We start from the raw sequence: 15375 nt of genomic DNA, 5'->3' as shown, positions 1-15375 counted from the left end.
GACATGACTCAGTATATACATCTGTTGAGTTAGAAGTTTCCATTTTTACATAATCCTCCTCCTCCTCCCCTGAATGCGCTTTAGTTCTGTGTGTATGTATGTATATGTTTACCAATTTTGTGTTTTTACCCACTTAACCTCTGGGACACTCAAGAGATTAATATTATTCAAATAAAAAGTTTCATCCTTCTTATAGTCCATCTGTATCATGTGTTGACTATTTTTCTGTAATTTCAAGTCTCTGTCAGCAATGGTTGCCACCAGCGAAGGGTTTGTACGTTATTGGCCCAGTCTTGTGCATGAAGGTTCCTATACGGAGACTTTTACAGACTTTAGAGGCTCTCTGTGCAGTTTTCTAACAGCTGTAAAGGTATAGTACAAATTTTGTTTACATCAAAAGTATTAATTTGATTGCTAACTTAGAAACAGGAAAGAGTATTTGGAGCATCAAGTCCTAAACCCTTAGGAACTTTAATAAACTAAACAGTTGCAGAGTGAACTATGTGACTTCATTATGGATAACTTCACAGAACTGACAGAGAGGCGATACCACCATGAGTGAGAGCAAGATCCCTTTCCTCCCAAAAGTTCCAGAATATGACAAACACGAACAGAGAATTATTTTGTGCATGAGCTTGTTAAACTGTATATATATATTTTTATAAATCCCAGTTCAGAAATTAGTTGTAAAAGGAGTAAACTGGAAAGATAAAATGGTGGTAGGACTACTTATATTCTCTTTTTTAACCTGTTATGTTTACTAAGGAATTGTGAATTTTTTTCACTTAACTAAGTGAACAATTACACATAAGTGTTTCAGATGTCAGCAGATTGACCCTGTTGGATAACTTTTACCTGCATTTTGCAACTTCTAAAACCTAGCACATCCGAAGTCTAATTTAAATAAAATGATTTTCCCTTTAGGGCAGAATTAGTATATTTATATGTAACATTTTTGATTAGCAGTGAGTATTAAAACATCCCAAAACAACACATCTGTTGCTTGTTTAACTTAAAAAGTCTAATAAAAGAATTAAGCATCTGTCAGAAAATGAAAGCAATTGAAAGTGTGTGTGCAGGCATCTCAGAGATTTGAAGCACTAGATTTGCTAAATTGGTAAACTGAGACTCGGGAAAAGTTCAAATGGAACTATACTACAGCATTTTGAGAAGTGTAAACATTCGTTTGAAAACATTACATGGAATTTTAGCTTTGCAATTTTTGTTGACTGAAATGTAATTCCATAGGATAAATCTTGTGCAGTGTTTAGAAGATTAATCATTGTTGAACTCCAGTTTAATATTTGCTTGATACAGACTTCTTTCAATACTTCTAAGTAATGTGTTTTTCACAGTATGGGCTATATTCATCTCCCATGTAACACCATTGAAGTCAATGACTTTGCACAAGAGGTGAGCCTGTCCCTGTCCTCTCCACTATTATTGCCAAATAGTGCTGCATTTCCTTTTACAAACAATCTGGCATCTTTTACAAAAACTATATTCACTGTTGCCAAAATCATTTTTAAAAGATACCGAAATAAGTCTCACAACATAGTCTGATGGATATTTTCTTATGCAGTTAGTTGTGATGTGTCCTACATAGGTCAGGGCACTTCAGTGAAAACAGCAAACTACCCTTGGAAAGAATTTTTTGTTATGGAGCAGAGCAGTTCCTAATAAGAAGATTATGAAAATGAGCATTAAGTTCACAAATAATAGTTGGTAAAAATGTTCATTAAAGGTGGACTATTTTTCTGATCAGTAAAACAGTTTTTCAAAAAATGTGGTAAAATATTAATTTAAACATGAGTAACTTAACACACACATTGTGTGCTATATGTCATAATTTAAGCCTTGGAAGAACTATAAATAGTTGTTAAAACATCTGATACATTTCAGTTTTTATGTAATGTCTTATAATTTCCAGGTAAAGAGCATGGCCTATTGAAAAGCTGACATTTTTAACCAAGTAAAGTTTTCCCCAGGCTTTTAGAGCCAGCTGAGCTTTAAATTAATTTGCTGGAAAAATGTTTCGTGGTATATCTCTGCTAGCCCTTGGGTTCTTTGTACAGTAGCAACGATGGCTGTCTTCCCAATCCTGTTTTCTCCTAGCCTGGTACAAATAATCCTTATTTGACAGTAATTGTTGCTGAAAGTTCTTGGTGTGTCTTTTATGTGTTTAATGTAGACATTTTTACTTTTCGTTAGGGAGGAAGTTTTGTTTTATCATCTTCAAGGGGCCAGCTAGTTCGATTGATACCAGACAGTTCTGGTAAGATCCATCAGCATGTCCTGCCACAGGGACAGGGCATGTTTTCTGGAATTGGCCGAAGAGTCTCCTCTCTCTTGGGGATTTTATCTCCCAGTAATGATGCTGCGGTAAGTTCAAGAAATAAATTATTATAAATAGATTTTTTTTTTTAAATTATAATGCTGTGTTCCAACTTATTGTCTCACTCCTTCCTTCCCCTTTCACTCACTGCTACTTAAGGACATACTGTATCAGGATACAGAACTTCTGAAACCCACTCCATACCAATTATATTCAGTAAGGCTTAAAAAAGAAATACTTTACAGCAGTGGTTTTCAATCTCTCTTCATTTGTGGACCCCTGAAAAATTTCGAATGGAGGTGCGGACTCCTTTGGAAATCTTAGACATAGTCTGTGGACCCCAGGTTGAAAACCACTGTTCTTTAGTAACGACAACCTTTCGCAGACCTCTTCGATGTAGTCTGCGGACCCCTAAAGAAAACCACTGCTTTACAGCACTGTTGTAAACAGGAAGGAATAATTATCTTGCAACTGTTTTTAAATTTCCTCAGAAATCATAGCATCTGTGTGCTCATTAAATGGATGATCTGCGTTCAGTATGATCACTTGGACTTGAGTCCTCAACCTGATTTGTGTTCCAGAATTGGTATTTCATATGCTTCCCAGAAGATTCCCTGCGTTGCGGTTGTCAAACACCAAGTGGCTTAAAGCCTAGAAAACTGGAGTGTACTACTGTCCCTCCTATTCATTTGTCATAGATTATCCCTGTGGTAACTGAATGTCAAAAGCAAACTATAGTTGGTATCCTATCTAGATGTGGTATTTCTCAACAGCCTGTGGCCCCTTTGTTTATTTCGTGGAGTGGCATTAGTCTTACACAGCATATTGTCTTCCTTTCTGGTCCATACCATACCTGATCTAGCAATTTAATTGCTGAGTGCTTGTGTATTTTTTAAGCTTTTCACCACAGGAAGACTCATTTAAGTTAATCGAAAGAAACTTTAGTGTGTGCTTTACTGTGCAGTATTATCATTCAAGTCAGGAAATGCCAAAGTTAAGGTTGTATCCAGTGTAGTGGTACTTGTGTATTCTAAGAGTCTTTAATTATTTGTCCACTTACCATTTATCAAATATAATGTACAGTTTTCTGTAAAACTAGATGTGTGGCATTTTGTAGTTTTGTGTATATACTCTGCTTATGCTGACAGTCTCTGAAAGTCACTTACATACAAGATGAGCAATGAATGAAGCAGGCCCTGTGTCATTTGCTGCATGTTATATAATATCCACTTTTCAAGGTTATATGGACATCTATTTGTATTATTTGTGATTTATTTTGTGATCATATTGTCATGCATATCCATAAGGAAGGACATAGTTTAACTTGCATGTGAATATTACCTTTGGCATTTTATGATTTGAGTTCTTAACCGTACAACTCATATTAAAAAAAAAAATCTGTTAAGTTAAACATCAGCAAAACATCCTATCCCATGCACCTTACTAGAGTCATAGGAAAAAATACCCTTTTGTCTATCTGGAGAGCTGCTGTCTTAACATTCAAATGCAAAAAGACTCATGCAGTCACTTCTGTGGAGGCCGTGCCCCATTTCCTGTGCATCTATAACATGTTTACTTCATTAGGCAAATGTTCTTTCAGGTCCTTGCATCACCCAAAGCATGATTTTTAAAGTGTACGTTGAACTATAGCCTGATGTACACTTGAGATGTGCAGAGAATGATGCAGGGCAAATTGAATGACAATGGAGAAACTATTAGTAACTCATAGGTTCTCCCTAGATAAAGGGATGCCAGTGGTTGTGGATCAACTCAAGTTTTGTATGTGAATTTCACAAAAGCTGGAGAGGAGCATGAAAGATATTTTTGCAATTTTTTTCTATTCCATAAACTAAGACTTCTGTCTGGAATTATTTAGATACTTAAATCTTGTATCATAGTTAAAGCAGAGATGGTAAGCTCTTTCGGGCAGGGACCATCTTTTTATCCTGTGGTTATATAGCCCCTTGCATAATGGGGTTCTGGTCCATGAACAGAGCTAGTAGGCACTACAGTAATAATAATTGTCAAATTGAGCATGCATAAGTCTTATCAAATTAAGAGTGGAGTGGCACAATATATCAGAATAGTAAGAACATACTTTAACTCACAGAGCTTGCTTCTTTTTTTTTCTTTTGTTGTTGTTGTTGTTTGTTGTTAATGCAGCTTTCTAGTGTTCTTTGGGACAAAGAGAGATCAAGCTTTTATGCACTGACCAGTTCAAATCTAAACAAATGGGAGATAGACGATTCTGCTGAACGTCAAGTTCTCAGCTGGGATATCAACAGAATCCTTAAAGAACACATCACAGATGCAATTTGGGTAAGAGGCAGTAAACTTGAAAAATAAAATGAAATTGGTAGTTAGCTGCTTTGTTTCTGTCAGTATAAATTAGTGTCTTTTACAGGGCTCTGAAAGTAGCTATGAAGATATTAAAGGAGGAGTCAACGTTCAGTATTTGGATTTGCAGCGAAACCGGTAGGCATGAGCATTCTGTCTAGCAAGAGATGAACCATGTGCTGATTTGATAAGTGCTTTCTATTTTCCTACATTGTTTTATATGTAAATGATTGGGATTTTAATTACTCTGAATGCTGTTGGTGACAAAACAGGCACCTCAGTGCAAATAACTAATTGTATTAGATGTGATAGCATTAGTAACTTAATGGTTTTAAAAATTCTTCACCCAGAATAACCCTATTAAAGTTCTGTCATTTCATGATAATTTTCTTCGCAATGTTTTTTTCCAGGAGGCTGGGTAAGCCAAATATAACTTCTGTGTCAGCTAACCAAAATAACTGGTCTGTGGCTTCTATTGGTATTACTTAAACAGCTTGATGGGAATTTAGTTTCCCACAGATTTTCAGTTTCTAAAAACCATTGTTGTTGCATTAAGAGCATTAAAACAACAAAATACTCCATATACCCCCTCACTGTTTTACGTTGGAGACTAAAGTTCCTGTTTAATAAAAAGACACTTTTCTAATACATTGGATCCCTGAAAATATTATTTATGTAGTGTCCTACCTATGTTCCTGTATTCTGAACCATGGTGCATGTACTTATTGTGTGGTGCTTTTTCAATGAATAGTGATGGACTGGTAATTTTGGCTGCAGCATGGCATCTTGGAGACAGTCCATGTCTCACCTATTACACTCTCATAACAGTGGAGGATAAAGGTTACCACATGTCTGATGATGTTGTTGTGGAGGTCACCCAATATAATCCACCCTTTCAGGTATGGAGTCATTGGACCTTTGCTCTAAAGTGAATTTGGAATTGGTCTTGGAAATAATGTATACAGGCAACATTTTTTGTGTGTTTTCTTTTCCTGAGAATTAATATAAACAGCTTTTGATGAGAGCAGTAACTAAAGTTCAATGTAAAATATTTAAATTTCATGTAAAATATATAAAGTAAAAACCCACAGAAACACTCTCCTTTTTCAGAAGTGTTATTGTTGAGATATTTCATATTGTTTAGGTTTACTGTCTTGCCCTCTACATACCGCCATCTGTCTCTCTGTTGTAAGCAGCTTTATTATAAAATCAATTTTGCATGAATTATGAAGTAATTCATCCTCAGTGTCTTGAATCTGAAGGAGAAGGCTGAAGGAATTTTGCTGAAAATGAACAGCAAATACAGAAAAGTTAAGAGTAAAACTTAAAGCAGCGGTTCTCAACTGGGGGTCTTTGGTGCCCTGGGGGTCCGCAGGGCCCGTGGCCAAAGCCCCAAGCCCTGGTGCCCTGGCACTCCCCCTGAGGCTAATGCCCTGAGTCCATGGGTGGATTTGGGTGGTTATGGGGGCGTTGCCCCCCCAAACTGCAGTGCCTTACCCAGACCAGGGAAGTCACGGGGGCAGCTCCACGCCCACCCCCCTACTTCCTTCTCTCCCCCAGACCCCTGAGGCCTCGCCCTTGGCCAGGTTGGAAGCTGGAGCCGGGCAGGGTGGGGCAGCGGCTACTCCATGGTGTTCCCCTGTTTCCTCTTCCTGCTGCTGGCGCCTGGGGTTGCGGCTGCTCCTCAGCTCCCAGCCCCCTTTGACTGCTCACGCAGCTGGTAAAGGATAGCAGTGACCGCAGGGTGGGGAGGCACTCCAGGCACATAGCCCCTAGCTACCCCTCTCCCTGCACTCTGAACTACCACCCCACCTGCACACAACACCTACCTACCTCCTGCCCTCTGAACGGTTTTCAAACTTTTTGAGCTGAGCCACCCCCCTTTGAGTTATAATGTTTGGTTGCACCCCCTCTTCCCCACAACCCAGACAGGCTGGGTGGCCTGCTGAGGTGAGTGGCACTCCCTTCCTGGGCCCCCCCCAATAGAAGTCAAATTACACCTATGCGTGAGGGCTCTCCTGCCTGGCGGCTGGAGCCCCAAGTCCCCCCTCACTGGGCCCTGGAGTTTTTATAACATGTTGGGGGGGCCTCAGAAAGAAAAAGGTTGAGAATCCCTGGCTTAGAGGTTAAAAGCTATTGTTGAGATAGCTTTTAATTTTAAAGCTTGATCTTTGTCTTTTTAGAGCTTTTAAAGCAGTTAAATAATACTGAGTAAGAAGAAAAAAGGATACTTGAAGAGTATTTCAGCCAGATGTGAATCTTCTTGTCTTTATTTTAAAATGAATCTTTTGTGAGATTTGGGCATTACCTGATTACATGGATTTATATGCCGTTAATCAGTGATATTCAGACCTTAGTAGTTCAGGAGCCAGATTAGCGATCAACATTACCCTAAAGAGCCTCAGTAGTGTGAATTCATTGTTTCATTTACTATAGTACTATATATTTAAACAGTATGACAGGGGAAATAAATATTATTTTCACAGCAAAATGACTGACCAAGTATTATTTTATCAGCTACAATTGGTTAATAACATAGTAAAAGCATCCTGATTGGTTAATAACTTAGATTGGTTAATAATTAAATCAGTGTTTTAATATCATGTACTGCAAAGAGCTGCAGTAGACTCTTTTAAAGAGCCACTTGTGGCTTGTGAGCCTCAGTTTCACTATCACTGCTGTAGATTGTTTTATAGGGTATCTTGTGCTGTATATACTGAACTAATTTTCTAATCTCCAGTTGCTTCTTTTTTTTTTTTTATAGCTTGTACTGATGCTCAGCAAAGCCAGCTGAAAGTTCTGAATTCCATCTAGTATCCCCAATATACATACCCTTCTTTCCCCCTCAGATGCAATCATATGCTCAAAAAAGAGGCTTTGCCTCTGCTGCTGTCTGGCTGATATTTTAGAAGCTCATGCTTTTGATAAGAACAGAAAAACCAGACCAGCTTTGAATTTAAATTTCCTGGCTTCTGCTGGGGGTTTTTTTTGCTCAGAATCTTAGCTTTTAAAAAATGTATATACTCTGTTATTTGATACATCAGTCTGTTTTACTAGCCTCTCTAATACCAATAATCTTGAATATCTCTGATAATTAAACCCATCTATACCTAGTTTTCAACAATCAAATCTTTAGTTACAGATGTACTGCAGATTTCTAACACAAATCCACAAAGTGTGCTTAAAGTATATTTGCTTACTCAACTGACACTTCACAAAAAATGTTTCGTGAAGTGTCAATGTCTCTTTAATTAAGCTTTTACGTTCATGAATATTAGCTTTGACCTAACTTTCTATGGCTGATATTTTTTCCATGGTGTCAATTTTAAAATTGGTTCTTACATTAGGAGGAGTGTCTAATGGCTGCTGAATTACTGATTTATTCACCTCTTTTCTATTCTGGTGAAAATATACCTTCATCTCTTTTGGAGTTAGCAGGTGACAAAACAGATCTTAAATATTCAGAGCAAAATAGAAATAGGGATCCTTTTAAAATACATTTGAGATAGATGTGTCTGTCATGTTAAAATTAAGAAAAGGCAGATATTCATGTTTGTACAACTTTTTGAACATTTTTAAAGTGCTGTATTAAGTGTTAAATATTGTTTATTTGTATATTCTGCCATTCTTCTGGACACTTGTAGTCTGAAGAACTGATGTGCTGTTTCGTGGTCCCAGACTTCTTTAGCCATGCTGCCTACCTGTATACTGAAGATGAGGTCTTTGCTTGTTCAACTGGAACTGGAAGAATTTCTTTACCACAGGAGAAAATTTTTTTTGGTGCACAAGGTAATAACAATAGGAAACTTAATTTGTATTAATTCACTTAGTTAACCATATTGACAAAATTTTTCTTCATTTATTTTAATTGAGCCATATGTTTTGGCATTCTGTTCCTTCATTCAAGGATCCCCAGTTACCTCAAAACTAAAGATTGAGGCAGCATAGGCTGATGGAATGAACAAAGGTTTGGCAGTCAAAGGTCTGAACTCTAATGTTAGGTGTTGCTGCTAGTTCTTTCTCTGGCCTGCAGCCAGTCAGTTTACTACTTTGCTTCAGCTTCCCTGTGTATGAAATGTATAATAAGTTGTTTGTGCAAACAATTTTGAATATATACACCTCTACCCCCAATATAACGCTGTCCTCGGGAGCCAAAAAATCTTACCGCGTTATAGATGAAACTGTGTTATATCGAACTTGTTTTTATCCGCCGGAGTGTGCAGCCCCGCCCCCCCCCCCCGGAGCGCTGCTTGACAGCATTATATCTGAATTCGTGTTATATCGGGTTGCGTTATATCAGGGTAGAGGTGTATATACACACACACATATAAGTGCTGAGTATATTTTTATTCATATACTGCTTGCAAAAAGTCTGGGATTTTACTCTAAAAATGGGATTTAAACTCACTTGACAGGAGACAGAAAATGAAAATAAGATGATATTGTGTAACTGTACATAGGAGCCCTATTTTTAAATACCACCGAATCTTGCTTATTCTGATAGACTTTAAGGTCAGAACGAACCATCATGATCATGACCTCCTGCACATTGCAGGCCACAGAAGCTCGCTCACCCACCCACTCCTGTAATAGATCCCTAAACTCTGGCTGAGTTATTGAAGTCCTCAAATCATGATTTAAAGCCTTCAAGTTACAGAGAATCCACCATTTACACATGTCACTTGCTGGTTTAAACCCATGTTGCAGAGGAAGGCTTCTCTGCAAACCAAACAAGTCTCTCTCTCTCCACCTGGAAATTTCATTCCACTTCTCATCAAAGATTTGAGTAGACCACTGCTATTAGTATTTTATAGGACAGTTCTTTTACTAGGATAGTATGGTGTGTAACATGAAATAAAGCTGGACTTACTTTAATATGTGAGAATATTTTATGAATCCGTGCTTTGGATTTTTTCTAAAATTAGGTTTGTTTGCTTAGTTATTACCTCATATCATTTGGTAATCTGCAGTGGGTCTTATCGTTTGTTTGAATGATCAAGTCTGTTGTGAAGTACTGCTGTTAGCTGGTTCATGGGAAAATGTGGTAAATGTCTACTTGAAGATCAAGCTATGAATGCAGCATTATATGATCATTTTATTTATTAAATGTCTTGTTTTTCCTTCCCGTTAGGTGATAGCATTTTAGGAGCAGGTTCTTACACTGGAGTTCCCATTTTTTTCACCAGAAAAAGTGGGCTTGTGGCCATCTTTTCTAGGGAAAGTGTGTCTGTGCTTCCTGAAGACCTTGAGGATTCCCTGTCCTCTTCTGTAGCTGGACCAAATAATGAGGTAATATTTAGTATGAAAAGTCAAAACCTCGTAACGCAAAAAGAAAATGTGCCTAGAGTTCACTCACCTTCACAATTTCATTCACAGAAAATTTTAATTTTTGTATAGCTCTAACTGAAAACAAATTTTCAAAACCCAAAACAATTTTTACAATATTTTGAAATTCCCAGTCAAATTGATATTTGTCAGCCAGCTCTACCCATTTGAATAATGTGCTACTTTAATTCTACTTTTTTTTATCAAGTAACCAACTCTTTTTAGAATGGAAAAAAGTTTTTTCACATGTCCGTATTTAACTTTTATACAATATGCATTTACTTAAAATCTCAGATGAGTTACCTTGTCAAGAATATTTTTCTAAAGTAGAATCTTTTGCCCAAAATTTTTTAGAGAGGGATGGAAGCTGGGCATCTAGTATGGGGCTGACCAGTTCTTTAGTTAGCTAATAACTAAGAATGAATTGGTCATTATCCCATTTATCTGACCCTCTAGAATCAGTTGCTGTAGTAGTACCTCATAATGGAGGGAATCTCATGACCATTACTTTGGCTAGATCAATCTGTACAGCTTCTGAACTGTGATCCTGTTACCTTTACCCCCAGTCTCTTTTGTTGTTGTGATCAGCAAGAACATCCCACAGGAATAAAAACTTTAGATTTGGCCTGTCTATTATAATCCTAAACCATTGTTATTTTAGAAAGATTACTTTCCTTCCATAATGAGGTTTGTATTTGCCTATGTGTCCTTCAGTCTAAATTTTTACTTTCCATTTCAGGGTTCTGCATTTGATGCTACCAGTAGAATGGAGATTATAGCACAAGAGGATAAAACTAAATTACTGAAAGCTGCTTTTCTACAGTACTGCAGGTATGAGGAGTCACTATGTTGATATACTAGAGAGGGCAAGTTTGTTTTTAATTAAGGGATTCTCTTGATAAAAATAAAATTCATGCTGATTAATTAAAAATCACCATGGACCCATATTTAATATATTCCTTTTCTAGAAAAGTGTGTGCACACCTTGGACACTGTTGAGTAAATTGTTATTGACAGTTTTTTTTGACTAGCTGTTTTATTTTCCCTGAAATGCTTTTCATATTGGTTGAATTTTTCTGGATTTTCAACACACACATCCCACAGCCCCAAAAAACCCAACCCAAACAAACAAAAGAACCCCACAAAAAATTGGTAAAAATATTGTTTGGTTTTCAAAAACATTTTTCAGTTTTTAGTTTTTTGTGGTTAAAAAAATCACACGAGATTTTGTAAAAAGAACCAATTTTAAAAAAAAATTATCGCATGAAATAATTGGCATTCTTGGACCACCTAGGCAGTGATCCATGTTAGAAATGAGCAGACTTGTATAGTCATTTTTACAGCTATAACCTGCCAGAGCTGGTATTAATGATCTGATTGACACAAAGTAAAGCTATTTTAAGCTTAAAATTTTGTTTGTCCTCTCAGTAACTGGCATTGGTGAAGAGTGTTAGGGAAGAATGGAAAAATCCTGACTATTTTATTTACATTTAAATGGGCAATTTTCAGTATTCCTTTAGAAGATATTTTTTATACAGTGCCATGAATGTGCATAATGCTGCTCAAAACATAGTCATTGCCCTGATAAATGTGTGATCTAAATTGACAAAAACAAGTGGAGGAGATAAACACCGGAAAGGGTGGAGTGACCCAAGGGTGAAAACAGTAAGTTTGTTTGCTTAGTGATTTGTGCAGATGTCTTCAGGGCTGCAGACTTACACTTTTCATATTAGAATAGAAAGAATATAGTAATCTATAATCTATAAAACTAAGCCTCCTAGAATAATTGAGGTTGGAGAAAGGACTTTGAAGAGAGGATGGAGGCATGGAAGAGAGAGTCAGAAAGAGGGTTCCAGGCATAAGGGGCTGCATGAGAAAGACAGAGATTTGTGTGGGAGAAGTGCATGAAGGGGACTGTCAGGCGAAGTAGAGAGATAAGAAATTGAGTTGTGGAGATCCTTAAATACAAGGAGGAGGACCTGAATTAGTCCGGGAAGAGAGAAATCATTGAGCTTAATTCTTGGTGTAGAAAGTTGCAACCATGGAGGTTAATGGGGGAATTGATTTGTGACAGCAGGTTGAGCAAGGGTATTAGTAAGAGAACAAGAAACAGTGAGGCTCACCAACATGGAAGCTGAAACTGAAGGTTAATGGTGTGGTACTAGGAAGAGAGTCAAGAGTTAGGTGGAGAGAAAGGAGAAGGGTGAGAGAGCAAGCTGGAATGATGAATGACAGCAGTGGCAAGAAGGGATGGGTGGATAGTTAGGTGTGTACTTCAGAGAGGAAGGGGAAAGTGAGGAATTGTTGGAACTGGCAGGAGAGCAACAAACACAGCTGCCACCTGGGCAGCTGGGAGGAGAAATCACCATCAGAGGATGGTGCCAGGGTCGGAGAGAGAGCCAGTGCTAGAGTGGGAAATAAATTGTAGAATGAGACATGGTTTTGCAGGATAATGCAGGAAAAGGGAAGATGATGAAAGGATATGGGGATATGCAATAGATTACTGGGTTAGTAGTGTTTTTGGAGGAAGGAGAGTAGGAAGCAGCTGTAGAGAAACTGAAGGAAGGGGATAAGAGGAAGATGGCAGTTAAGAGACTGAAGATAAGAGGAGGTATGATTTGATGAGAGTTGGAAGGACAGGGTGAAGAGGTGAGGGTGCAAACTAGGAGTGGTAAATGGAAGCTGTGATGAGGGTAACCGCGTGAAAGTGAGCCATTATTTGGAGAAAGATGTTATTGGATCAAATGGTACCAGATATGAGAAGAAATGGATAATCTGAGCCATGGTAGGTGACAACTAAACAAATACTTTGCCTCAGTTTTTAATAAGGGTAATGAGGAATTTGGGAGTAGTGCAGGGTGGCTTATGGAAACAAGGATATGAAAGTAGAAATGACTACTTCTGACATGTAAATCAAACTCAAACAGCTTAATGGGACCAAATCAGGGGCCCCAAATAATCTCCATCGAAGAATATTAAAGGAACTGGCACATGAAATTGCAAGCCCAGTGGCAAGGATTTTTAATGAATCCTTAAACTTGGGGGTTGTACCCTATGACTGGAGAATTGCTAATATAGTACCCATGTTAGGGTTTCCTCCCCACTTTAAACTTTAGGGTACAGATGTGGGGACCCTCATGAAAGACCCCCTAAGCTTATTTCTACCAGCTTAGGTTAAAAACTTCCCCAAGGCACAAATTTCTTCCTTACCCTTAGTATCGCTGCCACCACCAAGTGATTTAAACAAACATTCAGGGAGGGCCACTTGGAGCCCTACCTCCCCCAAAATATCCCCCCAAGTCCCTACACCCCCTTTCCTGGGGAGGCTTGAGAATAATATTCTAACCAATTGGTTACAAAGTGAGCACAGATCAACCCCCCTGGGTCTTTAGGACACTGAAAAACAATCAGGTTCTTAAAAGAAGTTTATTTAAAAAAAGATAAAAGAATCACCTCTGTAAAATCAGTATGGAAGATAACTTTACAGGGTAACAAAAAGATTTTAAACACAGAGGATTTCCCCTCTAGGCAAAACGGGGAGAAAAGGTGATCTGGGAAACTGCAAGTCTGTTAGTCATACCTCAGTTGTATGCAAGGTCTTGGAACAAATGTTGAAAGAGAAAGTAGTTAATGATATAGAGGTAAACGGTATTTGGGATAAAATACAACATGGTTTTACGAAAGTTGAATTTTGCCAGACCAACCTGATCTCTTTCTTTGAGAAGATAGCTGATTTTTTTAGACAAAGGAAATGCAGTAGATCTAATCTATCTGGATATCAGTAAGACGTTTGATACAGTTCCATATGAGAAATTATTAAATTGGAGAAGATGGGATAAATATGAGAATTGAAAGGTGGACGAGGAACTGATTAAAGGGGAGACTACAACGGGTCATATTGAAAGGTGAACTGTTAGTCTGGAGGGAGTTTACTAGTGGAATTTCTCAGGGATCGATCTTGGGACCAATCTTATTTAACATTTTTATTAATGACCTTGGCACAAAAAGTGGGATTGATTGTGCTAGTAAAATTTGCAGATGACAAAAAGTTGGAAGGTATTGCCAACATGGAGGAGGACTGGAATATCATACAAGAAGATGAGAAGGACCTTGAAAACAAGAGTAATAGAAATGGGATGAAATGTAATAGTGCAAAGTCATGCACTTAAGAGCTAACAAGAATTTTTGCTATAAACTGGGGACGTATCAGTTGGAGGCAACAGAGGAGGAGAAAGACTTGGGTGTATTGTTTGATAACAGGATGACTATGAGCTGCCAATGGGATGCAGCCATGAAAATACTGTGTGAAATTCTGGTCTCCTATGTTTAAGAAAGATGAATTCGAACTGGAACAGGTGCAGAGAAGGGCTTCTAGGATAAGAGGAATGGAAACCCTACCTTATGAGAAGAGACTCAAGGAGCTTGACTTGTTTAGCCTAACCAAATGAAAGCTGAGGGGAGATATGATTGTTCTCTATAAGTATATCAGAGGGGTAAATGCCAGGGAGAGAGAGGAGTTATTAAAGTTAAGTGGTGCTGTTGTCACAAGAACAAATGGATATAAACTGGGCATCAACAAGTTTAGGCTTGAAATTAGACAAAGGTATCTAACCATCAGAAGAGTGAAATTCTGGAATAGCCTTCTAAGGGGAGCAGTGAGGGCAAAAAACCTAACTGGCTTCAGGCTTGCGCTTGATAAATGTATGGAGGAGATGGTATGATTGCCTACAACGTCATGTGGACCATCTGCAACTGCTACTAGCCCCCAATAGCAAGCCAAGAGGAGCATTCGGCACATACATTTTTTTAGTTAAAATATTGTGTCGACTGCTCCTGTTAGCTTGGCTACTGGAAAGGCATTCAGCATGCATAGCTAAACATCAGGGTTTTTTTTGGTCAAAAGTGACTGCAAATTACTTACCCATCAATAAAATAGAAAATACCCCTTTGAAATAGGTAATTATACTGAGATGCTTTTTAAAAACTCAGGTTAAAGGTGGTCAGTACAAACAGTGTAAGTGATTATAACCTACAAATTTAATAAAAAGTATAGTAGAAAAAACTGCTGGTTGTGAGAATTTTTAACATTCTGGACACTTGATTACACTTTGTTTTATGCAGCCTTTCTCTTTTATTTCAGAAAAGATGTAATCAGTGCACAGAGCATGGTTGTTGAGCTCTTTCCACCAAATGCAGACCTGGATTCTGATACTGAACTGGATAGAGCTGTAATTCAGATCAGTGTAGACTTAGTGGATGATTACCCTGCATCTGACCCACGATGGGCTGAATCTGTACCAGAGGGTAAGGCTTAATATTATTTGGGGTTTTATATGTGGGAAGTTGTGCACAGTTTTCTGTTTAAAAAGTAAATCATA

The 15375-nt window shown here is 37.9% G+C and overlaps 1 protein-coding gene across 2 annotated transcripts in view; it reads left to right on the top strand.

Moving 5' to 3' along the window:
- The window catches only part of NUP133 (nucleoporin 133), a 59131-nt gene that overhangs the window by 11604 nt on the left and 32152 nt on the right, over window positions 1-15375 (top strand). For both annotated transcript variants that reach the window (XM_024213812.3, XM_024213811.3), the window contains exons 5-13: window positions 239-370; window positions 2212-2382; window positions 4499-4654; window positions 4740-4810; window positions 5424-5571; window positions 8317-8461; window positions 9804-9961; window positions 10737-10828; window positions 15138-15301. In XM_024213812.3, the coding sequence (XP_024069580.2) occupies window positions 239-370; window positions 2212-2382; window positions 4499-4654; window positions 4740-4810; window positions 5424-5571; window positions 8317-8461; window positions 9804-9961; window positions 10737-10828; window positions 15138-15301 (1237 nt within the window). The remainder of the gene's footprint in view (window positions 1-238; window positions 371-2211; window positions 2383-4498; window positions 4655-4739; window positions 4811-5423; window positions 5572-8316; window positions 8462-9803; window positions 9962-10736; window positions 10829-15137; window positions 15302-15375) is intronic.

Source organism: Terrapene carolina, unplaced genomic scaffold (genome assembly GCF_002925995.2).
Source record: "Terrapene carolina triunguis isolate 2854851 unplaced genomic scaffold, T_m_triunguis-2.0 Scaffold85, whole genome shotgun sequence".
NCBI classification, from domain to species: Eukaryota; Metazoa; Chordata; order Testudines; family Emydidae; genus Terrapene; species Terrapene triunguis.
This window is presented reverse-complemented; position numbering and strand designations above follow the sequence as displayed.